General features: G+C 43.8%; 1 protein-coding gene across 2 annotated transcripts; it reads left to right on the forward strand.

Annotated features, from left to right (window-relative positions):
• Positions 1 to 10,010: 10,010 nt before the first annotated feature.
• On the forward strand, positions 10,011 to 25,379 carry DYRK2 (dual specificity tyrosine phosphorylation regulated kinase 2). 2 transcript variants are annotated; one of them, XM_049792232.1, is made up of 3 exons: positions 10,011 to 10,344; positions 11,160 to 11,296; positions 19,644 to 25,379. In XM_049792232.1, exons 1-3 carry the CDS (start codon positions 10,290 to 10,292, stop codon positions 21,243 to 21,245), a joined length of 1,794 nt encoding a protein of 597 aa, XP_049648189.1. In that variant the 5' UTR covers positions 10,011 to 10,289; the 3' UTR covers positions 21,246 to 25,379. The 2 variants fall into 2 exon arrangements, with proteins under 2 accessions (XP_049648189.1, XP_049648190.1); XM_049792233.1 differs by lacking the exon at positions 11,160 to 11,296.
• Positions 25,380 to 26,101: the final 722 nt, after the last annotated feature.

Raw genomic sequence — 26,101 nt, forward strand, 5'->3', positions numbered from 1 at the left:
CCCATTCCCCTGTGCTTCCTTGTGCTGCAGCTACTCTTATGGGTAAGTGCCCCAGACACCAATTCTGCAGCTGTAGGGGTAGGACTAGCACAGAGCCCTCAGGAAAGAAACTGAGGAAACAGGGAGCTATTTCCATTCAGGGAAGTCTCCTGAAACTTTGCTCAGCACTCTTAAGCCCACTGATTCTGCCCAGTCATCCTCTCACATTTCCAGCTCTCCTTTCTCCTAGCTGATGCCCTGCAGATAGCAGGACTCCAGTCTTCACCCACTCTGATTCCTGGAAGGGAGCAGCCCTGGGATGGCACGATGTGTTGGGGGATGGATGGCTCTGGCCGGAAAGTGTACCAGTGCAGGGCTGTGGTCCATCTGCAGCCTCCCCATTGACTGTAAGACAGGAGAGCAAACAAAGACAAGAAAAAGTAGGAGACATAAAGTCGACTTAAAATGGGAGAGCACAAGTGGAAGCAGCACTGAATGAAGAGACAGAAAAAGACAAAGGTCACACTACCAGGAAGCTAATGCCAGAAAACAAAAGATGATTATGTCTTGGTTTTTGCTTCATCCTCTTTATTCTTTCTATTTGGCTTTCCATAATCTTTTTCATGTTATTTTTCCTAACCTATATTGTCTTCCTTTCCTGCCTCTTAGGTATTTACTGCCTGTTTTTCAGCATGTTTTCTGTTTACAGAAATAGATCATTAGCCTTTACAAACTGAAGTTAAACTCTTTGAAAATACTCATCTGATTCCAAACACTGACAAAAACTTCGCACATTTGTGATGGGTTGACCCTGGCTGAACACCAGGTGCCCACCAAAGCGGTTCTATCACTCCCCCATCCTCAGCTGGATAGGGGAGAGAAAATATAACAAAAGGCTCGCGGGTCGAGATAAGGACAGGAGAGATCATTCACTATTACCGTCACGGGCAAAACAGACTCAGTTTGGGAAAATTAACTCAATTTATTACAAATCAACCAGAGCAAGGTAATGAGAAATAAAACGAAATCTCAGAACACCTTCCCACCACCCCTCCCTTCTTCCCGGGCACAACTACCCTCCCGGATTTCACCACCAAGCCCCCCCAGCGGCACAGGGGGACAGGGATGGGGTTTATGGTCATCACACGTTATTTTCTGCCGCTTCACCTCCTCAGGACGAGGGCTGATCACACTCTTCCCCTGCTCCAGCGTGGGGTCCCACCCACGGGAGACAGTCCTCCACGAACTCCTCCAACATGGGCCATTCCCACGGGCTGCAGTTCTTCACGAACTGCTCCAGCATGGGTCCATTCCACAGTGTGCAGTCCTTCAGGAGCACACTGCTCCAGCGCGGGTCCCCCACGGGGTCACAAGTCCTGCCAGAAAACCTCCTCCGTGGGCTCCTCTCTCCACAGATCCGCAGGTCCTGCCAGGAGCCTGCTCCAGCGCAGGGTTCCCACGGGGTCACAGCCTCCTTCGGGAACCCACCTGCTCCGGCGTGGGGTCCTCCACGGGCTGCAGGTGGAGATCTGCTCCACCGTGGACCTCCCTGGGCTGCAGGGGGACAGCCTGCCTCACCAGGGTCTTCACCACGGGCTGCAGGGGAATCTTCGCTCCGGCGCCTGGAGCATCTCCTCCCCCTCCTTCTTCACTGACCTTGGTGTCCGCAGGCTTGTTTCTCTTACATGTTCTCACTCCTCACTCCGGCGGCAGTTTCTCTCCGTCCCAACTTTTTTTCCTTCTTAAAAATGTTATCACAGAGGCGTTACCACTATCACTGATTGGCTCGGCCTTGGCCAGTGGCGGGTCCGTCTCCGAGCCGGCTAGTATGGGCTCGCTCTCTCTCGAACACAGGGGAAGCTTCCAGCAACTTCTTACAGAAGCCACCCCTGTAACCCCCCCACACCCCCCCCGCTACCAAAACCTTGCCAAACAAAACCAATACAACATTGCTGTATGCAACATTCAAAAAACACTTTTAAAGTCTAACCTCAGAGCAATAGCATTTTTCTTCTTTACTTTAATTTCTCTTCTGTAACTCATTGTCTCTCTGGCCCAGTGAGTCATGAATTGCTGTTTCCAGATTCAGCAGCTTGTAGTTTGTTGCACACCTTCAGAGGCTGAAGGTCGAATGTGCTCAACTTTCCCAAAAGAGTGCTTTTGCTATTAGTTTATTGTAAAGAAGGGGACTCTGTGATGACAGTGATTCTTCTTCTCGAAAGAATATGCAGACGACATCTCCAGAAGATGTTCTTGAGCTGGTCAGCTTGTGCAGGAGTATTCCAGTCACCTGTGGTTTCCGTCTGTCTGCTTTGACACCACTTCGCAGGACACTTTTCCAAGCACTGGAATGAGCATTGGCAGCTATCTTTTCTGCCACATGTGATTTCCTTTTATGAGCTAGGCACTTACTAGACCTAGCCCCAAATGTTTAATGTTACCCATTTCACACACAACTAAATCTGTTTATAGGGAGTTACCTGTATGTAGCAATCTCTGCCTTTCTGCAAATTAAAATTAAAATCACAGCTAAGCAAACAATTTGTTCTATAATTTAAAGCCTGGATCCTAGTCACAGGTAGAATTGTGTGAGAGTGGTCCTTTTGAAATCACTGGGATTAATTTTACTAATAAAGTAGCACGCATACTGAAGTGTTCCCTTGGGCCTCCTTTTTCTTCTTCTCTATTTGTAGAACATCTGCAGGAATTGTCCTTTGTTTACTTAATTTGCCAAATTATACAATGATTTTAAGTTGCAATTTTCTGAATTGATTGTGATCTGTTTGTGTGTTAATGTGCACATTTATTCCTTTGGAAGGAAATTACAAATGATGATAGTGAATTAAAGCCTCTGTTTCATTTTCACATCATGTATTTGCTATTTTTCTTCTCCCCCTCTTCACATCTGAATACACACATCCACCAAGCATTCACACAGCAATCTAAATGAGAGGCTGGGCACCTTAGGGTACTTCCACACCAAAGGACCAGCAGTAAGGTATCAAAGGGGGCATTGAGGAGATCACTCTTAACTTTCCCTCCTCAATATAAATATATGCCTGGGCACCCCTTCTTGTTACTCAAATATCAGTCTGGCCATGCCCACTTAAAATACTTTTTATGCTCCTGAGATAAATGCAGAAGGGTAAGGAGGCTCATTAGTGATGAAAAAAGTACTGTGTATGTTGCGCATACTATCCTCAGGAAACATGGCCAGGGGCTCCTCTTATCATGTGCATTTAACAGATGTAGTCTGTGTTTCCCAAGGTAAGTCCACGTAGGGCTTGCACCCTGCGAAATGGGGAGCTGAACTCTCTACGGCTGTCTGATACCTTCAGTTCCCACTCAGTTTAATTCAGCACGTTGGTTCTTTTCTCCTTGCCCTAATAAGCCTTGATTATATTTTAATGAGAAAGTGCTTTACCAGCACGTAGCCTTAAATTTGCTCTTCAGCAGGTAGCTCATGATTTAACTCAAAAGTCACCATGTAAATCGCAACAGTAGATTATACTAGTTAATCATATAACACTCAGGCCCTGAGACTTAATGATTCATTTTCCTTTTATTATTAATAAAGTCTGCCCAGAGAAAGCCAGGGTGAGGAAAAGAACTTGGTCAGAGTTCTTTCTGGATTCTGAGTTCTTCTGACCCATTATCTTTTAATTATGTCTCACTTTTGTACTTTTGTAGAGCAGTGATTTTAATGATTTTAATGAGCTTTATCACAAGTGAGTGAGATATGTAATTTCTCAATTTCAGTGCACTCTGTGAGATATTGGGCTCCCTGACTCAGGGGAGCTGAAACCTCTCAGCACCTCACAGAATCACCTCAACTTCTGTGAAATGCTGCTGTGGAGAGTAACTGACTCCCATAAACCCTTCAAAGTTAAGTCTCTTCCGTTTGAAATGTGGAATTGGATGAGCAAAGGTTACCAAGGTTTCAACAGCTGGGACTAACCCTGTGTGTGGACAGCTGGTTTTGAAACCAAGTAGCCCGCTCAATGAGTGCAAGAAAGATTACAGTGAGTTTCTATATTGATTTTCAAGGTGGTTAGAAAAGGAAACTGAATTCAGAGAACGACACAAGGTTTAACAATTTTGCGGTTTCTCTCTGAAACAGTTTGGTAGAAATCCTAACTATCACGTGCACACTAAACTTGCAGTAACAGTTATTTCATAGGACTTTTTTTAGGAAAGACTAACATTCAAGTGACATGAGAGCCAGTAGTTTTAAGTTACGTCTTTGCAATTATCACATCTCCCTTGTTTGTGTAGCTGGGGGAATGGAGGAGCTTCACAGACAAGGTGGGAAGGGTCCACAGAAGAAGAAGAAGAGCCAATGACACATACATCATTTCCTTCTTTTCTTGTTCCAGGGGTTCACTTTTTTTTCTGAGTACATAAAGAAGGGTGTGCCAGCAGCTGAAAAGAATCAGCCACCATTAGGCTTTTTCCTCTAGATTAGTTTTATATTAATGCTACTCCACTGACTCCATCAGGATTGCTTCTGCTATATGAGACACAAAACCAGGAAACTTTCTCCTCCCATTACACATGCTGGGAGTTTACACAAAGGAATAAGTCTAATGTTCTAATGAGTATTAATGCCATAAGAATCCAGAAATTATACTGAAAATACATAATACAGAAACTTAGAAACATTGGCATGGTCTGGCAGAAAGGGAAAGTATTTTCCTTAATATGCAGTTTGCCAGCACTAAAATACTAATATGTTGTGAGACAATCTATCTCCCACAAAATAGCTGTAATAGCATAAGAATAAAAAATTACTTGTATGCCTGCAGACTCATAGGATCACAGAGTATCTCTTCAGGGTGTACACAGTGACCACTAAAACATCCTTTGTTGTGTCTTAATAACTGTAATAGAAGTGGTGACTTCTGTGTTCTTAAACATAAACAGCAGAAGGACCAAACCCTTGAACATAGAATAAAGTTTAGCGTCAACAGAACACAGACTGGAATAAAGGCCAACAAACATCTGAAACTGGCAAGCCGGTTTAGCTTCATATACCCTCATGTCAGTATGAATATGTACTAGCAAACAGATCTGTGGCAGTGATTCTCTGCACTCTTGCTCTGAATACATAACATCATTTTTTATAATTGTATTGAAATACAATTTTATCCTAAGTTACAGGTGATGCTCTGCTGGGAATTTTTTTTCTGGGGAGCATAGGGAGAGGGTGGAGTTGCAAACTTTACATGTGTACCACACAGTGAAGTGCATGTTTGAGAGCTAGTCGAGCCCTGACCTGTGTGCTTTCCATCTGCTAGCATCTGTAGGTTGCTGTATTTTGAAGTGCCTACACTGTTCTCAGCACGATCTGCTGAAAGACCACACTGTAGTGTACACAGTCCTGCTCATGCCTAAATTATCCACAACACATTAATGAGAACCCGGTGCTGATTGTGTTCAGGCCCTCCTGAGGCAACCACTTACTGGGCTTAAGGGTTTACATTTAAAATACGGATTACTGGCTGAGACAACAGGCTTTGACCTAAGTTTAATTGATGATGAGACATATCCTAAGTGTTTTAATGTCTCCAGCTCAGCATCTAAGGCCTGCCTCACAAAAACAAGGGGAAAAATCATACATTTTAAAATGGCTTAGGTCCTAGAACATTTTAAAAGATGTTGAGAGTGAATAGAGATTCTCCTTCTTACACAAATTCTGGTTACTATGAAAGGATGATTAAAAGGTGGCAGAAAACCACAGTTTCACTTACTTTGTTCTGGGCTTGTCTTACCTCTCCTTTTTGTAGAATCATAGAATCATTTAGGTTGGAAAAGACCCTTAAGATCATTGAGTCCAACCACTAACCTAACACTGCCAAGTCCACCATGAAACCATGGCCCTAAGTGCCACATCCTCCATCCCCATCATATGTTTGAGGAGCCTTGTATTTGCTCTACCTAGCGGTCATTTATCTACAGCCAAAATAGTTTGCTGTGCCAGGTGAGAACAGTCAGAGCATAGCAAGGTGCTGAGCAACCACTGCACCCATCACTGTGGGGGCCCCCAAAGTCATCACCGCAGCTTTGGACACGCATGGCTTCTCAGGAATTCCCTGGTGTCTGACCACATAAGTGTCTGCTAATACCACAGTGGCAGAGATGCTGGGTGACTGACCGGCCTGCCTTTCTTGCCCTACAGCCACATACCAAGGCCCCATATCATTAAACCTCCACTTTGGAGAGGTAAGAGGATTGGCATAGGACATTTCACAGCAATGCTAAGGAGGAACAGTGCTCTAACAGGACAACTAGATACGAACTGGGTCCCAAGGCAGCCTGGCAAAGCAGACCTCAGCAACCCCTCACAGCTTGCTTGGAATTAATATCTGTCTTGGTCACAAGGGCCCTGACTGAATGGCTTAAGAAACACAGTATGCTCTGTATCTCTCCTCACTGTACTAGCATATTATCTTCAATAAAGCATTTTAATGTACTATGTGGGCAGGAATACTTTTAGACAACGTTTTACATATAACGTGTTTTATTCTAGACTATTCTGGTTCTGGGTTTTTTTTGGTGTTTTTTTTTAAAAAAATGAATTTTAATTTTCTCATTCAATGGTTGTGATTTAACCACTTCATTTTTACCAAATAATTGCTAACTTTCGTTCTAGAACACTTTGTACAGTTTATCACAGGAGGATGGTATCTGTAACAGCCCAGTCTAAGCCTCTTCAAGATAGCTGCAGCAAGCACACCTGCTGATCCCACCTGCACCTGCAGCTGCTGACCTCTTCACCGCCTTCCTTTGGTGGCCACTGTGGTGCACAACTGGTACTGCCTGTGTCCCCCTGAGTTGGCACTTTCCAGTCTGCAGGCCTGTTTGGATACCCATCTGGAAAGAAAGTTTTCAGATATTTCTCTTAAAAACAAGTGCTTTGATGACACTACCTTACAAGCTCCTTGCAAGTACTTGGTGGTCCTGTTGGAGTGGGTCCAGAGGAGGGTTGCAAAAATGATCGGAGGGATGGAACACCTCTCCTATGAGGACAGGCTGAGAGAATGGGGGTTGTTCAGCCCGGAGAAGAGAAGGCTCTGGGGAGACCTTAGAGCAGCCTGCCAGTACCTAAAGGGGGCTTAGAAGAAAGATGGGAAGAAACTTTTTAGCGGGGCCTGTTGCAACAGGACAAGGGGTAATGGTTTTAAACTAAAGGAAGGAAGATTTAGATATAAGGAAGAAATTTTTTACGATGAGGGTGGTGAGACACTGTCACAGGCTGGCCAGAGAGGTGGTAGATGCCCCATCCCTGGCAACATTCCAGGTCAGGCTGGACGGGGCTCTGAGCAACCTGATCTAGTTGCAGATGTCCCTGCTCATTGCAGGTGGTGGTTGGACAAGATGACCTTTAAAGGTCCCTTCCAACCCAAACTGTTCTAAGCTTCTATGATTCTAAGTAGCCTGACACTCATGAACACTCAGTAGATTTGTTTGCATGAAAGGGAAGATTAATCTTCTGTCATTACAGGCTCATACATCCTTTTGGGTAATAAAAGCTGAGGGAGCAGGAAAAGGGATCAAGAAACCCTGATTCATTTTTCTCTCTAATTTCTGAGCACCGTACACTTTCTCCTGTCAGGTGCCTAATACTTGTTTCTGTCCTGGGAACTGAAATCTGTTGATCTCATCTTGTCTAGTACTAGTCTGGAAAGTGCTGATATGTTCAGCTGGCCAGTATCAGAAAGTTTTGTCACCACTCCATGGGAATAGTTCAGATTCCTGAGTGTAACACTTGGCGTGAAAGAATTAATCTTTGCTTTGTCTTTGAGTGTTTAGGCTTTGCTTTCCTCTTTTCTTTGTAGATCTGCAACTATGATTTTGAAGGAGGCTGTTAAAGGCATTGCTATTTGCAGCCATGTTCCTCCTCTTTATCAACCTAAATCCTGCATGAAAGAGGCTTTTAAATTGAAGTTTCTTGTATTGCATTCAGAAGGAATCAAGATGGGCTTGCCCTCATCGAGTTCCACTTCAGACTCCATCAGGCACTATCCTTGACAGCAGACGCCAGGATGGATTGCGGATGGAAAAAGAGACAGAGAGAGAGAAAGAGAGGCAGCTAGGCAGGCCCAAGACCACTCCAAGGCTTAAAGACTAATACTGGAAGCTTACAATGCAGAGTTTTAGAGAGGGAATAGCTGGACAGGTACCAATGTAATGTGTTGCCACTGACTTAATTAAAAGATTGTTTACTATGTGATAGACTAACTCCGTTTTTCACATAGTATTCATAGTGGTCCAAAATTGTTTGAACAAACTGTGGAAGGCATGTCATGAATGGTGTACCTGGCTGGAAAGGGGTTGCAACAGGACATAACGGGCTTTCTCTGGTCTCGACATTTTGGTGTAACTAACCCCATAAGATGCACAAAGCCACCTGTGACTTTGACAGTCACAGAAGACACACCATTTAAGATGAAGCAAGATCTCCTGCAAGCCCTCCGAAAAGACTGATACCAACTTCAGTTTTTCTTATCTAGCTTGAATGCGAACAAGCTCCTTCCCCCTTCCCCTCCTTAGACTAACTAGAAAAGTATCTTTTTCTTGCCATTCCTGAAACATTTAAGGTGTCTCACAAAGAACACTAATATTATCACAGCGTTTGATATTCAGATAGCTTTGATGTGCATATGCACTGCCTGTGAAAATGATGGGAAAATACTGAGAGTAGTCAGAAGCCAGCATTTATACACCTGGCAGCCAAGGGGAAGGGACGTTGGGAGTGCCTGTGGACATCTGGGGGGATATTGAGGAAGACAAAGCTTTCTTTCTGCTACACTGAAGGGAAAAGATTAGGTGGGCGTGGGCAGAAGAAGGTATGATTGTTTTCTCTGCATGACAGGAGGGGTTAGGGAAATTGTTTATTTCTTTGTGGCGGTACCGGAAATGTCTTTGTTTATGCATGTATCTGTGGCACTGGAAGAGGCAAAGTCTTTCTCTCTGGCAGCAGGGCGAGATTTATTTTCCTGTCTTTTTCTGTGGAAGAGGATGAAGGGCGGTCTGTCTACACATCTACCAGCTGTTTCAAAAAGGAAAATATGCGTGGTCTGCACAGACTTCAAAAAGGGTTGAGCGTAGGTACGAGAGTTCATTTCAACGCTGTCCCAAGCTGAGCAAATGTTCGGTTATCTATTTTTGGCTCCAGTGACGTTCAAAGTGACAAACCAGGAATTCAAAGCATTGTACTCCACAAAGCATGTTGTACGGTTTCGAAAACAAGGCCAGTAATGCCGCCCCCCCCCCCCCCCCCCATTTCCCTGGTTCTAGCTTGAGGCACTCACGACCCCACAAGCTCCCTTCCCTCCCTGCCATGTTTCAAAGTTTCCACCCCATTAGACGTTTCAACTTATTTATCCTTCCGCCCCCCCCGGTGCCATCTTTGCCCCTCCAGTCTGACATAAGTGACCCCCGCCGCCTGAGCCCCGACTTCTCTCACACATGTCCCTCCCGTCCCCGTACACCCCCCGTTCCCCACACCGATTTCCCCGCCGGTATCGCCCCCCTCCCCTCCGCACACACAGCGGCTCGGGTCGGGTCGGGCGGGGAGGAGGAGGAGGAGGAGGAGGAGGAGGAGGAGATGGCCGACCCGCCCCTGCCCCGCAGAGGCCGGTGACAGACTGAGGGGGGACAGGCGCGGTTGCCCGCCGGCGGCCAAGATGGCTGTGACCCCCGGGGCGGGCTGACGAACGGCCCCGCGCGAGGCGGCCGTTGGGCGGGCCCGGGCCGCGCTCCTCACGCCGCGCCGCGCTGAGGGAACGGGCGGGTGCCCGGGGTGCTCGAGTGGGGTAGGGGGGGGAGCGGAGGGGAAGGGGGGGGGGGGGGCGGCAGGGAGGGACGGAGGGAGGAGAAGCGGCCGACGGGGCGGGGACTGCCCCGCCAGTCCGCTGTTTGTCCCCGTTCCGCCGCGCCAGGAGGAGGGCCCTGTCCGGCCGCCTTCTGCTTGCCCCCCTCCTCCGTGTGAGGGGACCGGGGCGACCGGGGCGGGGGCGGGGGAGGTGATGAGCTTGGGCCGGGGGCTGCTGCTGCGGCGGCGGCGCGGCGGCTGCTGCTGCTGCTGCTGCTGCGGCTGGTGCTGCTGCTGCGGCGGCGGGAGGCGACGGCGGGCCGTTGGAGGGTCTGTCCGGCCGGCCCGGGGCCGGGGGGATGCAGCGGAGGACGCGTCTGGCTCTGGGTGTAGCTGATCGGAGAAGAGAGGCAGCCGCCGGCCGGAGAGGCCGAGGAGCAGCGGAGGAGAGCCACCCTGACATGCCTTTTCCTCTCCCTCCTCTCCAGCGGCCATGTTAACCAGAAAACCCTCGGCTAGCGCCGCCGCTGGTGCTGCCTACCCAGCCGGTAAGGAGAGGGCCGCCGCGATCGCTGAGAGCTTCCTCAGATACCCCGGCCGGGCCGGGCCGGGTCGGGTCGGGTCGGGCGGCGGGGAAGGGGGGGGGGACAAGGGGGGGAGAAGGAGGCTCGGCCGCCCCGCAGCTGCCGCCGCAGCGGGGCCGTGCTTGTCGGAACAATGATCCACCCCCCCGCCCCGGTAACCGAGCGCGGGGGGGACACACACACAGACGGGCTGCGTGTTGGGTTCCAGCGTATTGTTGTGGTGCGGGGTGGGGAGTTCGCCTCGGGGAAGGAGGTGGGGGTGATTGGGGGGGGTGGTGGTGGTGGTGGTGAGAAATCACTTTAGGGAGACGACGCAGGAAAAAATTGGGAATCGCTGCTTTTGCCCGAGCGGCCGCTTTTGACAGGGGGGGGCCCGTCGTGCTCGTCTCCCCTCCCCGCCGCAGACTTGGCGAACTCCTGGCGGGTCCCCGGCGGCGCCGGCATTTCGCCGGGCCAGACGGCTCGGGGAGCCGGGGAGGGGAGCGGGGCGAGGAGTGGAGGGGGGGGGAACCGGGCGGCCGTCCAGCCCCGAGACGTGTGCGGGGCAGAGCCGGCTTGTTCTCCCGGTTAGGCGCCTGCCGGTGGCGGGTTAATCTCGGATGAAAGGTTTAGCCGGGCGAGCACGGCCCGCCCGCGCTATTAGCCGGATCGGTGCGTGTGTGTGTGTGTGTGTGTGTGTGTGCGCCGCGGCGGTGATTAGTTTTTAATGGCTTCTGCCTGAAGCAAGACGGTCGGCGGTGCCGGCTGCCCTCCGCGCTCACCCCCTCTGCTCTCCGCAGGCAGGGCAGGGGACAGCGGCCGTTCGCTGCAGTCTTCCCCGGGTACTGGAGCCGGGGTCTCCCGGGCAGGAGCTGGGACCGGCCCGCCGTCGCCCCTCGCATTGCCGCCGCTCAGGGCCAGCAACGCCTCCCACACGGTGAGCCCGGGCACGGGGAGGGGGGGGATGAAAGGGGTTGGGGAGGGGGGGAGGTCGGCCCCGGGGTCTTGCCGCTCCGCCGCCGCCGCTCTCCTTTCTCCGGGTGACCCCCGCGGCGGGACCAAGCCCTTCACGGGCACCCCGGGGTGGGAGAGGGCAGAGCTCCCCTCCCCGGCCCCCCAGCCGTGGGTGTCCCATCCCGCCTAAGGGGGCGGTTGGTGTTTCAGCGAAGCGCGTTTAAATTTCTGCAGACTCCGATCGCGTACGTGCGTGTTTGTTGTGAGGCTGGGACCCTGTGACTGCACGGAGAAGCAGCTTTCTTCCCCCCCCCCCCCCCCCCCCCGTCAGTCTGGTTTTGTGTCTCATTTTCAGTGACAAATTCGATCTTCCACACTCACACAGAGGAGCTGTTCTGGTAAATGCATTTTTTGAGATGGCATTATTTTGGCAATGAGGTTAGTCACTGTGATTAAAGGGTCGCATGAACTGTGGTGAAAAATGAAGGCTGGTCTCCCCTTACATGTCTGATTAGCTCAGGCCGATGGCTGTCTTCCCCAGAAATAGCTGTCGCTGTACTTGGGGACAATGATTGGATGAATCCGACTTTATTGCTGCAGTAGTTTACCTAAAGAAATAAGCACTGATGGCATGAAAAGGACGTTATTTTCCAGTTCTGTGATATCTCACATTATCTCCCACTCCTAGTTAATCTACTAGGAATGAAACTTCCCAAGTATGCCACTATATATGGATGAGAGAGGGTATCTCTGTCCTGAAGGCGTGATAGAGTACAGAGAGGGGTCTATATGCTGTCACGTTAACACTAAATATCTGAAATTTTTATTGCATACATTTCCTTTTAAATTATGAAAGATTTCATACTGATCCTGAAAGGCATTGATGGCATACTTTTCTTAGAATTAATGAGTTCTTCATGGATGCTCACATACTATCTTTGTAAACATATGGCAGAGCTTTAAATGGTAATGTGATTATGGGCTAGTGGAAGGTGAAACTATGCATTTAGATATTAGTGTTTCAGTGACTTTCTATGTAGCTTCAGGGGTAAAAGCATCTTATTCAAATCCATGTATTGAAAGAATTGGCTTAAATAAAAAAAAGTCAGTATATGTAGAATATTCTCAAAAGGAGTGATGAATATTCTGCAAATTCAAGGTGGAGCTGCATACTTGAGATCAACATCATTGTATATTTATGTGGCTAGGGTATATGTCTGAATTGTTCTTTAGTATCAAAGGCCAATTTTTTCACATTTGTATACCAGTTAAGTGCTGGTTGATATTAGAGTTGGGGCAGCAGCTTAGTTTTTTCATAAAAACAGAAAAGGAGGAATATAGTACAAACAGCCTGGACACTGATCATGAAACTGCACGTACAGGTAGGCCCACAAATAACAGGGGCCCACATGTAACAGAGGCCAGACTTAATTTAGGATTTGTGAAAGCGTGGTGGTCCAGCTATGTATCTGGGAGTACTTACTAATTTTGGAAGTACGGAACTTTGGTATTTTTATACATAGATTTATGTGTGTGTGTATTATATATAGTGTCTGTGCATATATATGTAGATACTTGTAGTCTTTATGAAAGCATGTGAGGCGTGTTCAGGTGTTACATTTCTGTGTTTCGAGTGTTTTTATACATAAATCATTGTGTATGTATGCATATGTTTATATATAGCACATATGCATGTGTATGTATATATACATAGAGATGAAATACTTATGGAAGCACACAGGGATGATCAAGCATTATATTGCTGTGTTTCATGTCCCTCTAGATTCTGACTGTTGCAGACGCTGACTTGCCTTTGCAATACACAGCCTACTCTACAGTATTTATTTAGCCTTGGGTACTATTACAGAAATACCTCATAGTGCCTTTCTGAATTTTGTAGGCGGTTATTTTGTGGTTGGCTAACATAACTTTTTGTGGTAAGGAACAGATGTGACATCCTAATGCTGAATTTTAACCTTAAAAAAAAGGGCTATATCTGTTCATGTGATCTTTCTATAAACTTCAGGCCTTCTGACCTCAGCTGACACTGACTGAAACCATTGGTTTTGCATCCTGCTACTTCCTCCAGTCGGACCTATTCAAAATTGAACATTTCAGTTTTCTTAAACCATTTTCCTTCTTTGTGTTCATTTCCTTATTGTGTTTTCATCCCTGCTGTATCTATGTGACTTCTGTAATAGCTAAAAATCGAGGGTATCTCTCTTTGTGTTTCAAATTTAAGAACGTATAGTTTCATTAAGTGGCTGAACATGCCGGTGGCTGGATGTAAGCATGTGCATTGTATATACACTAGTTGTGAAAGAGAGACTGATATTGAAGATAGGTTTTTGTTTAAGCTAAAATGTTTTTCTTTTAATTCAGACAGAGAATTAGTCCACTACCTGTCATATTTCTTGCAGTAGTGAGTTGTATGATCCAGCCTCTAAGTGAAACTGTGGTCTGCTACTTTCAAGTGAAGTTTCGTTGTTTGGTAGAATGTAGTAGCATGGGTAGAAGCGGGGAAGATGCTGTTTTACACAGGCTTCGTGTAACAGGGCAGAGGTTTTGGCTGCAGTCTCTGCAATCACAGCAACCTTTGTTGCTAAGCAGGCTGTTTCGTATTGTACCAGGGAAAGGTTTTGTTTATTTTTTAAAAAATTGTGGCTTCATCCTAGGCTTATTCGTATCTGCTTCCATCCCTGAGTATCTTTTTGGCTTATGGTAGAAAACATGAACTCATTTCCAGCCCCTTGTCCTCTTCATTTTCCTCTCCAAAGTCATTGCTTCCTCTTTTGATGCCTTAAGTTCTTGCCTTGGTGACTGGAACCTTTTTCCATTCACTCTCTCCTGTTTCATTATGATGTTCTTACATCCACTTGACACAGTGCAGTAGAGATTATCTTGTTTGCCTGCTGCTCTGCTTGTGTAAATCCCCACCCGTCTGTGAGTCCCTCTCCCAGACTCTTGTCTCTGTCTTCTGCCTACCTCCATCTCTGTTCTTTCTTATTTGGCACACATCCCTGCATTCTGCACTCTTCCTGTTTCTCTTGCAGTAAAGCAGTCTTAATCTTTTTCTCCTCCTGTCCAGTACTGTAACAACAACCCATTTACAGTGCATGATTCAGTGCCCTCCCTCTTCAAGCCCTTTCTAAGATTTCCCTATAGCAAGTCTGTTTTCTTTTGCCATGAGGGATGAATGTCTGTCCATGTACTTTTGCATCGGTTATTCAGTCTTAATCTTCAAAAATTTATATTTAAAATTTTTTTAAAAATCAATTTACCTTATAATGGAACAGAGATTCCTGGACTTTTCTAACCTGAAGATCTGGTGGGTCATGTGCTACAATTTTTTATTGTGGGCAGCTGCTTTAAAGCAGGTAAAACCAAAGAAAATACCTTCCTATTGTGGTGTTTTCATGTAATGAATTGCCACAGAAATGCTGTCACGTTTGAGTGGAAATAACTATACAGTCATGACCTGGACTTTTCTTTGTCTAGATTTCTTTGGATGTTTCTTCTTCTACATAAAACTTGTGTCTAAGAGGAATATGAAGCTATCTTAACTTTTAAGGGGGGGATCTCTGAAATTTGGGTTCCAACAGTTGGTGGCTGTGCTTTGGGGATTGCTGTACATCTGGATGCATCTCTCATGTGTGCACTTCAGCTTACCTGAAGGGTTCAATTTAGGGTGCACTGACTGTCCTTTTTGGTTTGAACATGCGTAATACATGCAGGGTGTCCCAGAAGTATTCACCGTTACTGCACCTGCATAGTCCTGACTGGAGGAAAAAAGTTTACGAATCAGTATCACTGCTGAAGCATAGTTGTGTCTGTGAAAATATTTGGTATATAAAGTCAAGTTAACTTTTTTTAAAAAAAAAGCTTATAGGGACCGGATATGACAGCAGCAAAAAATCTAAACAGTGTGTTTTTTTCTACAGCTGTTGTTGAGCTACAAGCTCTTTAGCACAAGGGCTTAGTCTTTTTTGGTGTATAAAACACATACTGAAAACCATTCTGATAATCCTGCATTATTGTTATCCTGCTAATTAGCAGCTATTTTTAGTTCTGAACAGAGGAATGCTGTTGAATTCATTTATCAAGGAAAAAAAGGCCTTTTGTACATTTGCTCAGGCTGTAGTCAACAAAATAGGCAGTGAAGCGTGCCACACCTGATACCCTATGCCTCTAGCATGTTAGACACAGTAGGGCTGAAATTGGCATGCCTAGAAATGCTGTAAAGAAAGGCGTATATAGTGTAACATTTGTTCTTTAATTAGGTTACTAGTTTGGAACACAGTTTCTCCCTTGTCCTCATCTATGCAAAGTAATAGCAGATAAAGACATCTTTTTCCTGTGTGTATTTCAGCAGGCCATCATGATTGCTTTATTATTAAGATTAATTTTATAAACCTTTTTAGATTCTGATTGACATAAAAATCTTTCTTTCTGGGGTTTTGCTCAAAATAAAATGATAACATATAGCTGAAGGTGTGTCTGTCTTGGGTAGTTTTATAGGGTGCTAGTATCACACCAAGTGACTTTTGCAAAGATGGAATGTGGTACAACTACATAATGTCTTGATGCTTTTGGAAGATACATTTGACAAGAGGTATATGCTCCTGTGGTGTTCAGTCCTATAGTCATAGTCTTGTAGAAGGTCTTGGAACAGAGCATTGCATTGGCTGAGTGTTACTGCAAAGGAATTGTCAGTCAGTTTGCCTTATTGTTAGCAGGGTGGACTCAGTTTTATGCTACTTCTGTGTTGTTACAGGTCTGTAGTCTAGGTACCCTAAGTTACTGTTCTACTTCTTTCCCTAAACCCATTTGTGAAAAAAAAAAAAAAAACCCCAAACACTCCCCCCCCCCCCCCCGCCCCGCCGCCAAAAAGTGGTTGGCTTGTTTTGTTTTGTTTTGCCTGGTGTCTCTACTTCAAAGGTTAGGTTTTCGGCATAGCCATCAACTTCCATAAACTGAGCAAACCAAGCTTAAAGCAAAATTATAGCATTGATTTTGGAGTTATGAAAAACTACTGAGAGAGGAAAGAAACCCATTGTAACATTTGCTGTTTAGTAATTGATGTTGCCAGAAGATTTGGAAAGATTAGTTCTTTGAGTTCAAGCTTACCTGTTATTTCAGTATGTTTTATGGAGAAATGTGTACATCACTAAGTTTTTTGAAGATGTGTGCTATAAAAATACATAAATCTTTGAAGGTGTGGATGGGTCTGAGTGCAGGCAGTAAAATATGTAATAAGTAAGCTGCATAAGTGCATGCAGGTTGACAGCTGTGTAGATTGTTGGTTCTGGAATTTGCAGGCCCATTTGTAGAAGCAAAAGGGAGCTGCCTTACAAACCGCTCAGGCTTACGGTTTTGAATGAAAGGGTGATGAAGCTTCTGTGTACTGTGAACAGTTTGGTGGTACTGGGCTAAGGCGGCTGTAGTCCTCTGTAGCTTCCCAAGCCCATTAGCTGTGGTTCAGAGAACTTAGAGCGTCACTGGTGAAGCCTGTGGAGCTTGTAAGCAGTGCAAGCCTGAACTTGACAGCAGTCTCAGACACCCAGTAGCCAGAAGTAGATAGGCAGAGCAAAGGGCTGGTGAGAATCCAGCGCTCATCCAGGCTGGAAGTAGAAGAGGTGGTGATTCTTGTGCAGGCAGTACCCTGAGATGAGGAAAGTCCATTTTTCATTTTGACTTCGTGGTTGTGATGTGTCTGATAGCTCTGAAACTCCTGTTGGGGTTTTGGAAAGAAGAGTGAGCTCTCTTCTCTGCCACAGGTTTTGGAATAGAGCTTGTGCTAATTTGGTGCCTTTTCTTCCACAAAGAAAACCAGTGCTACTGTCTGCATCTGCATTTGCATTCTCAAGTAGCAGCTGACTGAAACTGGCAAAACCGGTCACTTTGGATTTGGGGTGAAGCTGGGATAATGCTGGTGATTTCTTTCTGCTGCTTGGAAAAAAAGCCAACCTGTGAGCAGCAAGAGAAACCATGAGGCTGCCTGAAGGTGCAGGAAGCAGAGCTACATAGTTTACACTTTAGAATGTGTTTACAAACATGCTTTTAGGAAAGAGAACTCTTTAGTCCCTGTTGAGAGTGGATAAATATTTGGGTTTTTTCCAAATCCTGGTACAAAGCAAATAATTGAAGTTTGAAGAATTCCCCAGTACCTCTACTGAAACAAGCAGTGCTTAGGAAGGGCAGAAAACAGTTAACTCTGAAAACAGGTGACTCAGGTGAAAAAAAAAAAGTAAATTCAAATGTGAACTGTGGCAATGAGTACTTGGGTTAAGAAATTCTTAAAGATGGTTTTCTCTGCTATGCTTTTTCTTCCTTATTGTCTGTATGTTAGTATTGTCTACTACCAGTTTGTCCAGATATGTTCTGCTTTGTTGTTCAACCAGTGCTGCAGAAGAAATGTTTGTACCTGGAATTTCCTAGCTCGAGTACTTGTAATCTGTACAGTTACTCTGCTGCTTCATTGTGCATTTCTTAATTACGCAGTTCCTCAATACTGCATGTGCTGAACCTCTGACACATCTTACTAACTAGATCTGTTTCTTCTGAGATGCGTCATTTAGCAGCTCTTGGGGCAGAATTTTTTTTTTTTTTCAGTAACTGCTGTTTATATAGAGGATCAGGGCAACCTTCAGGAAACTGCTACTGCAGTGTGCTTCAAACTTGACCTGAAGGAATTCCCAGTAGGCACAATAGGCTCGTTAAGTTCCCTTGATGGTTTAATTCCTGGTGCTTTTGAGACATCAAACTAGGAAGGGAATTACTGTCAATATCCTGTATATCTTCACTGAGCTTCAGTGTTACAAATGTCTTTGCTCTGAATTGCAGTTGTGTGGTAACGCTTTCTGTGAGATCAATCAAATTTGATAGTGTGAGCCCGAATTGCTCTGCAAATAAACATGCACAGTCAAACTGCAATGACAAAATAAAATGGACCACTTATTCGACATGAGTCAAAGTGGAATCGGAAGAGAGTGAACTCTGCAGAAGCAATCCAGAGAGCTCTTGTTCTTACGTTGTGTGAGTTTCAGAACTGCAAATTTCAAAATATTATCCAAAGGTGAAGCTGATGTTCAGCTGGCTGCTCCTTGGGAACAAGTTACTGGATTTACAAAAACATGCTTCTGCCATATCAGACTGATATTAACAGAAGCACAAAGTATGCTAGAGTCTGTGTTGCATATCCTGGTTTTCTCATTAGGAAGCACTTCTGCGATTGCAGCACAGATTTCATTGCCTCATATCACAGCACACAACTGTCATTTTCTGATTTAATTTCAGCAACCTTAAGTGAACAGGGAATGTGTTATCCTTAGCTGCCTGGAAAAAATAAGGTTCGGATTAAAAGTGCTCTCAACCCTGGCTTGATCATCTGTCTGTGACAGTATCGGTGAACTTTTGGTTAGTAACTTGGCATAAATATTAAGACTGGTGAATCATCTGGAGAGACAGCAGGGGAATTCTTCCCACGTTTGTGTAAGACCAGGCAGAAGACAAACTAATTATCTTCTACTTCAGTAATCCTTTTTTCCATCCCTTTAAAATAAAGTCACTTCTATATTCAAGGCAAAGATTTTCTTTCCACTCAAGTCTGCATCAGGCCTGAAATCTCATCATGGTTAAAAGTTATTATAAGACTGGTTTGGGGAAGTGCTAAAGGATATGATTATGCTTCATTGATCTGAATGCTATGCTGAATAGTGACTGTCTGAATTGCAAGCAGTAAATGGCATCTCTTGAACTTCAGAAATGTGCGGGTTCTTTTCCTCTTTGTGCGTGTCACAGCACATTTCTTATTGCTTAAAATTGTATATCTTGAGCTTTTGATATACAGCAAATTTAGGAACAAGTTGAAATCTTGATTTCTGGGAACAGGTGACTAGGAGAGCCTAAGCCATGTGAGTTCTAGCAGGCATTATATATTGATCTCCAGCATCAATAAAACTGCTACTATGTCCTGTAAAGTCTAACGCCCCTCAAGCATACTTCTTGATGTTACAGGACTGTTGCCTTGAAGATTCCTTGGGGGAACTGTTAGCTTATCATGGTAGCACATCCATGATTACCTTGTTGCAAACATTTTAGAGAGTCATGAAAGTGGTATTTGAGAAACAAGGGTCTGGAAAATTTAATAGCATCTAGCAGTATCACAGTATATGTGCTGTGTTTTTTAGATTATCTGTCAACAACTGACTGCTAAGAAAATACTTAGTTTTGAGGTGATTTAGGCAGGATGGTGGGTTGCAGAATGAATAGTGAAGCATAGAGTTCATGCCTTTCTTGTTAACTGGGTATGTATTTATTTTCGATTTTAGGTTGGAGGCAGTAAGCACACAATGAATGAGCACCTCCATGTTGGTAGCCACGGACAAATCCAGGTTCAGCAGCTGTTCGAAGATAATAGTAACAAGAGGACAGTTCTGACGACACAGCCAAATGGACTTACAGCGCTAGGCAAATCTGGATTGCCAGTGGTTCAGGACAGACAGTCAGAGAGTGCTCACAGACGACAAGGGAGCTCCAGCTCTTTAAAATCTACAGATGGAACAGGGAAGGTGAAAGCCTCTGTTATGACACCAGAGCAGGCAATGAAGCAATACATGCAAAAGTTAACAGCTTTTGAGCATCATGAGATTTTCAGCTACCCCGAAATATACTTTTTGGGTCCAAATGCAAAGAAGCGGCAAGGTGTGATTGGTGGCTCAAACAATTGCGGGTATGATGATGACCAAGGGTCTTATATACAAGTACCCCATGATCATATTGCGTACAGGTATGAAGTCCTGAAAGTTATAGGGAAGGGAAGCTTTGGGCAGGTGGTGAAGGCCTACGATCACAAGATGCATCAGCATGTGGCACTAAAAATGGTGAGAAATGAAAAACGTTTCCACCGCCAAGCTGCGGAAGAAATTAAGATCCTGGAGCATCTCCGGAAACAAGATAAGGATAACAACATGAATGTTATTCACATGTTGGAAAACTTCACATTCCGCAGCCATATCTGCATGACATTTGAATTGCTGAGCATGAACCTGTATGAATTAATAAAGAAAAACAAGTTTCAGGGCTTTAGCCTGCCTTTGGTCCGCAAGTTTGCCCACTCAATTTTACAGTGCTTGGATGCTTTGCACAAAAACAGAATCATTCACTGTGACCTTAAACCTGAGAACATTCTGTTGAAGCAACAGGGTAGAAGTGGTATTAAAGTGATTGATTTTGGCTCAAGTTGTTATGAGCATCAGCGTGTCTACACTTACATTCAGTCACGTTTTTACCGTGCACCTGAAGTCATCCTTGGTGCTCGTTACGGGATGCCCATAGATATGTGGAGCTTGGGCTGTATTCTAGCAGAGCTTCTCACCGGTTATCCACTTTTACCTGGAGAAGATGAAGGAGACCAGCTGGCTTGTATGATTGAGCTATTGGGCATGCCTTCTCCAAAACTCTTAGATTCATCCAAGCGAGCCAAAAACTTCGTGAGCTCTAAGGGTTATCCCCGCTACTGCAGCATCACAACCTTGTCTGATGGCTCTGTAATACTTAATGGTGGACGCTCTCGGAGGGGAAAACTACGTGGCCCACCAGAGAGCAGAGAATGGGGTAATGCATTAAAGGGATGTGATGATCCCCTGTTCCTTGACTTCTTAAAACAGTGTTTAGAATGGGATCCTGCTATCCGTATGACACCCAGCCAGGCTTTGCGGCATCCCTGGCTAAGGAGACGGTTGCCAAAGCCTCCAACAGGGGAAAAGGCCTCAGCGAAGAGAATTACAGAGAGCACTGGTGCTATAACGTCGATTTCCAAGTTACCTCCGACTTCAAGCTCAGCTTCAAAACTGAGGACTAATTTGGCACAGATGACAGATGCCAATGGGAATATTCAGCAAAGAACAGTGTTGCCAAAACTCGTTAGCTGAGTTTGAAAAACCCAATGCTGTTAATATGAGAGATACAATGTGGCTGAGCCTTATTTGTATGAAAAAGTAGCTCAGATATACATTTTTATTTGCTCAATAACTTTATTCATTTGTATCTTTCAGCACTCATTTTAAATGTAAGAAATGTTGATTTTGTTTTTATAAAAACATGGGGACAATGCTTTAAGTTTTTATACTTATTTTTTAAAATGTTTGTCTTCTACAGTACAATTAGCCTTACTGTAACTAGTGTGACACAGTAATAAACATCAGTGGCAGGCCACTGGTTACAACATGACTGTCATGCATTGCAGCGTGGTGTCAAAGGTATTATTAACCTTTCTCTTCCATGGTTCATATTAGGTTTCACCTGGGGTAAATTGGTAAGACTTTACCTTTTGGATTTTATGGGTATGGGTCTTGATTCTGCAAACACTTACACCTATGCCTGACTGGACTCCAGGGAGAACACTCAAAGAAATACAGTTAAGCCAGCATGTTACATTGTCGTTTTCTGTATGGTAGCCCAGAGAAAGTAGTGGTATCACTAATGATACAGTCACCTCCTGTGGAATGCTTTCTCTATTTAAAATTAATCGTTTTTGCTTAAAATGAGCATTTAAATATAATGCAAAAAATAAGAACTACCAGGGCTAAAATGACTCTCTTACCTTGCATGCCATGTGGTAGAGCGAGAGGAACGGGCAGTCTCAGAAAGAATGAAGATGGGAGTATGTCTGTTCCTCTAAATCTGGAAGCAACTGATGAGTTGGTAAAGCAAAATGTTCTGGACTTCATTTCAGGTATATAACGTTGAGCATTCGCAGTGGGCTTCTCTTCCCCATCTCTCCCCATCTCCCCCCCCCCCCCCCCCCGTTTTCTTTTCTAATGTGCAGCTTGGTCTCCCTAAATTGCATAGGCAGAAGTGCTCATTCTGTCAGTTTTATACTGTAACTTCCAGACTGTTATGCTACATGGATTTCACAGATTGCTTTTATTTCTTCTGACAACATTAGTCTGAGCGACTGTGACTTCTCTGGTACATTTATACTTCAGATCACATCTGCATGTAGGGGCAAACACTATGTTACTACATTTCTTTCTGTAGAAAAATACTTCACCTTACACAGCATAACTGTAGGTGGAAAGATCCTCAGTGGAAAGCTTTTCAGTTGGCAGGCACATCCTAGATGTTTTCTAATAAGGGAGAATTATCAAAGGAAAGTGAAATGGTTGGAATTTGATTTAATCTTTGGCATTTGTAGCTGAAAATTACCTTTGAAGGAACAGTTAGAGATGTGTAGATTTGTTCACGTGTGTGTGTGCTAATGCTTGGTTTTTCTTTTTTACTTTTAACTGCATTAATGGAAGAAAGATGGTCTTTACTGAGGAATAGTATCTAGACCTATGAGAGAAATATTCACGTGTTGTAGCATGTTTTCAACAGGAACCATTTGAAATCCAGGATCAGTATCTCATCACGTACAATGACTGTGGTCTACATTGGATGTATAAAACATATGAAAAGGGAATTTTAAACAAAGTAGAACATAATCTAGAAGGGTTTATGGATGTTAGAACAAGACATACTAGAATGGATTGCATTAAACCTCAATAACTGTACTATAAGCAACATTTATATGCACAGATTTTTCTGAGTTACGTGTACAAATTATGAAAAATACTTAAAGCATGGTCCCCTGAGAGGCCAAGAAAGTTTCCGGTTAAGTTCTCCATATTCATTACTTTACCACTTAAGCTTAATTTTATTGTTTGTTTGTTTGTTTTTTTAACTTAATGTAAGACTGGGGGAGGGATATAAATGCAAAATGACGGAATTCTCAGGAAACATATCACTTAACTTCTTGCCAAAAACTCAACACCTAAAGAAGCTCCAAAAATAATTTCTGAGTAGAGGATGGTATTTGTTGATTGATAACTGTAAAAATTAGAGCATCAATCAACCATTTTTCTTACTTTTTTTTTAAAAAAGAGATCGTTTCCTGCCTCTAGTCAAATTAAATTATTTAGTGTTAAATGTTCACAACTTTATACAATGTGTGTAAGTGCAATATGTAAACATGTATGAAATCATGTTAAAAATGAAATAGAGTAATACAGCTAAGAAAAGTGGCTTTTGGAATATGAATATCCAGTAAGTTACGGTCAGTAAATTCTAAGTCTGGAAAAGAGATATATTAATTTTCATATAAAATTAACTGGCTCTCGTGACTGTGGGAATACAATACTGTGTATTTTTCTACAGTGACTGGGAAACTACTTCCTCCACCACCTACTTGGCTTTACCACTACTTTCTACCTTAACTCTTCCTGCAAAAGTTAAGATATAGGGATGCTTATGTTAGGGGCGGAAGAAGAATCGCCTCCCTTCGTATATTTTAAAGGGAGCATTGATACATGTTCCTGCCTTTCATGGCAATTTAAGGTGAAAACATTCATAATGTTCATGGGTCATTAATGGGCTAAAACCACTAAATTTTCTTTTTCATGTAACACGTTCTTAATGCCAATAATGCATTTATGATCCACCTTCTTCATAAATGCTACCGGAAACTTTAAGGCCAAAATACAGTGTGCAGAGCTATTTTTTTAACCCAGATACAGTGGAACTTCCTCTATACTAAAGGAGCAACTACATCAAGGTTTTGAAGTGATGTAGCTGCTTTTTATTGTAGCTTATTTATACCTGTAAAGAAGGAGGGAGGAAGGGAAAGGACGTTGCTTCTTGCTTTGATGTGATTTTATTCTAAGGGCTCTGATAATTAGGCTAGTAGAAGTTGGCTTGGAAACAGTGCTTAGTCTCACATGTTACCATTGTCTGGGGGTGTCTGAGCTATTTTCAGATTTAGTAATAGCACAGCGTTGTCTTTGGTTGCAGTCTCACTTGGCTCAGTTTCTTGCACCACTGGAGTGTTCATTACCACTTAAGTGTATTGGAACAACAGAGTGATGCAAGATGTGTAGATTAACAATAGAGGATGGATTGTGCCCTTGGTGTTAACAATGTGCCTTTGTTACAAATGCCGGTTTGTAGGGCATGCATCTTGGCCTCTTTAACCCTTTGAATACTGGATAGTAGGGATGAAATCTATTTTTAAATGCTATACCTGTCTTAAAACATCCTGTAGATGATTGAGGCCTTAATAGAAACAATAAGGCAATCACACTGCTAGGTTGGAGAGGACACTCTGTTCTTGTAGTACGTCTCATTAAGGGGTTAAAGATGGCCCTTCCTCATTGGTTGTACTTTAACATCAAATTGATTTTTTTTTTTTAAATACATTTTTGTTATGGTGACACTCGACGGAAATCAACTGTATTTGTAAAAATTTACCTCAAACTCTTTAGTTTTATAGTGTGATTTAATCCCAGGGCATTTGGTATGAACCAAAGTGCATTCCTTTTATATGTGCCTGGCTCTTATAAAGGTAGCCAGGGATTTTTACAATTTGGGTGCAAGGCACTTAAGCCACTTTTAACTTGGTGGGTGGTTTGGAGTTATAAATGACTTCATGGGAAAGTTGAAAACACTTTAGACATAAGTAGCATCGGGCAATATTAGAATCTTTAGGAAAAGGTGTGCATTATTTAATGCTCTCCATTTTTTTAGTATTTTTTTTCCATCAATACTACTTGTGATAAGTACAAAAAGAACTCTTTTTCCAGTCAGCAAAGATTAGAATATTGCCCAGTTTAATGCTATGGTAGCATTTAAATAAAACAACATTTGTGAATTATTGTTTTTAGGAGCTTGTACATCTCTGCTACAAATTGTAATTACTCAGTTCAACTGCTACAATTACGTCTAAGCAGTAGCTTGGGTTTTTATTGGGCAACGACTTAGACACGTGACTGTAATATGCTGCAACTGTGTGTACTGAAAACGTGAAAAACGATTGAATGTGGACTGTGTATATATGTATGTATAACTTTCTGTGAGATGCTGCTGTTGCCACTTAACATTAAAGATGTTGTAGTGGGTTTTAATCCTAGTGGCCAGTTTTATGATACTGTATGTATTGTACAGCTGATGACAGGAGTTAAGACTGTTCTAGTGATATTTGTTACATTTTATTGTTGTGGCCAGAGATCATTTCAGAATAAAATTTTATGTCCTACTTTACTTCTTTCCACTGTAGTTTGGGTTTCTTTCTGGTCGTAAAGAGAGCCTGTGGAGTGCTGGCATTTCTTAAATGTGGAAAGGCCTTCTCGTAGCCTGCTGAAGTCAGTGCCAGCAGTGCCTTTGTCCCCCAGCACGCTTACTGGTATCTGTATACAGTAATAACCCATTGCTGGAGGATGACTTTTCTGCTGCTTTATGTGTCTTGACAGCCTTCAATATTGCCCAAAGGCTGCTTTTGCCCTGAGATTTCTGAAGTTCTTCTCAGGACTTAGAAAGTAATATATTTTGTATTTTTATTTGCCCCATACTTGAGAGAAAACATCTGTGGCAGGAATTTTGTCTGTATGGGTGTTTTAATTTTTTTTTTGTGGTTTTTAAAAGATTTTTTTAAATAACAATAGATCTGTTTTTATAAGAAATACTTGATCAAGAAAGGTGCAGTGTGTATTCTTAAGACTGCTTTTAAAAAGCCCGCATTTGTGCAGTGATCTTTGAGCCAGGCTGAATTTTCAGAACTTGTCAGACTCCATGAAGTCCCAGGATAATGAGAACGTACTACACAAAGCTGGTAGGCTAGATGGAGCTAAATTCTGTTCACATATACATCCAGAGTAGTTTCACTGTTCAGCGCAGAACTGTCTTGTGAGTAATTGGCCACATTCTCTTCTTGGCAATGTCAATGTACAGCCAGAGCAGTTTCACTGGAAAGCTT

The sequence above is a fragment of the Accipiter gentilis genome, chromosome 34 (assembly GCF_929443795.1).
Source record: "Accipiter gentilis chromosome 34, bAccGen1.1, whole genome shotgun sequence".
In the NCBI taxonomy this organism is placed as follows: Eukaryota; Metazoa; Chordata; class Aves; order Accipitriformes; family Accipitridae; genus Astur; species Astur gentilis.